The 1,159-nt window shown below is 64.5% G+C and overlaps 1 protein-coding gene across 1 annotated transcript in view; it reads left to right on the top strand.

Moving 5' to 3' along the window:
- The window catches only part of SKIV2L (superkiller viralicidic activity 2-like (S. cerevisiae)), a gene marked incomplete at its 5' end in the record, with an annotated part of 17,999 nt that overhangs the window by 7,358 nt on the left and 9,482 nt on the right, over positions 1 to 1,159 (top strand). The window contains 3 exons of the mRNA XM_010574426.1: positions 15 to 160; positions 820 to 966; positions 1,043 to 1,135. Coding sequence (XP_010572728.1) covers positions 15 to 160; positions 820 to 966; positions 1,043 to 1,135 — 386 coding nt within the window. The remainder of the gene's footprint in view (positions 1 to 14; positions 161 to 819; positions 967 to 1,042; positions 1,136 to 1,159) is intronic.

Below are 1,159 nucleotides of genomic sequence, written 5' to 3'. Positions count from 1 at the left end.
CCCCCCCCCTGCAGTGGCCCTTCGTGCCCGACCCCTTCCAGCAGCAGGCTGTGCTGTGCCTGGAGCAGGGCCACTCGCTGCTGGTGGCCGCCCACACCTCGGCCGGCAAAACTGCTGTGGCTGAGTATGCCATCGCCCTGGCCCAGCGCCACATGACCCGGTGGGTCCCTGACAGCTTTGGGGGGGACACTGGTGTCCCCCAAGGGGCCCCAACACCCCCCCCGGGGTCCTCTACTCTCTTCAGTCCCCCCTCGAGTCCCCAGTGTCAGCCCCAGGTCTGGATGATGCCCTGCCGCGTTCTGATGTCCCCCAAAACCTCTCCCCACAGCCTTCAGGGGGCCCTGAAGCGCCCTAAGACCCCGTTGGGCTTCTCCAGCCTTGGGGTCCCCCCCAAACCTCCTTGGGGGTCCCTCCAGAGTGTCCCCAAAGTCAGTCCTGGGTGTCCCCAAATCTCCCCTGGAACCCCCAAACCTTCCCAGGGGGTCCCAAAACTTCCCCAGCACTCCCCTGACCCATCTGCACCCACCCTGGGCTCATCTCATTTCTACTGACTCCTGTCTCTGGCTCCCACAAATCTGTCTGGGCCCACCCTGATCTTCTCATGGCCCCCCCACCAAAACCTCCCTGGGGGGCCTCAAACCCCCTGGGGGTCCCCAGATCCTCTCTGCCCCCCCCCAAACCTCCCCAAATCCTTTCTGAACCCCAATTCTCTCTCAGCACTCCTGTGTTCCTTTCTGGCCCCCCCCCAGTTCCCAGTGCCCCCCTCCCTCCCCATGGGACGTCCTGGGGGGGTCTGACCCTCCCCCCGGTGCCCCCCAGGACCATCTACACCTCCCCCATCAAGGCACTCTCGAACCAGAAGTTCCGGGATTTCAAGACGACGTTTGGGGATGTGGGGCTGCTGACGGGGGACGTGCAGCTGCGCCCTGAGGCCTCCTGCCTCATCATGACCACCGAGATCCTGCGGTGAGCCCGGGGGGGGGGAGCTGGAGGGAGGCTGGGGGGGCCCTGGCACCCCAAATTTCACACCCACCCCCCCCAGATCGATGCTCTACAACGGCTCCGACGTCATCCGGGAGCTGGAGTGGGTTATTTTCGATGAGGTGCATTACATCAACGATGCTGAGGTGAGGTGAGATCTGGAAAAGTTTGGGGGGGG

This window comes from Haliaeetus leucocephalus, unplaced genomic scaffold, assembly GCF_000737465.1.
Source record: "Haliaeetus leucocephalus isolate CR32 unplaced genomic scaffold, Haliaeetus_leucocephalus-4.0 Scaffold435, whole genome shotgun sequence".
Classification (NCBI taxonomy): domain Eukaryota; kingdom Metazoa; phylum Chordata; class Aves; order Accipitriformes; family Accipitridae; genus Haliaeetus; species Haliaeetus leucocephalus.
Note: the sequence above shows the minus strand (reverse complement) of the source record. Positions and strands in the feature narration are given on the sequence as shown.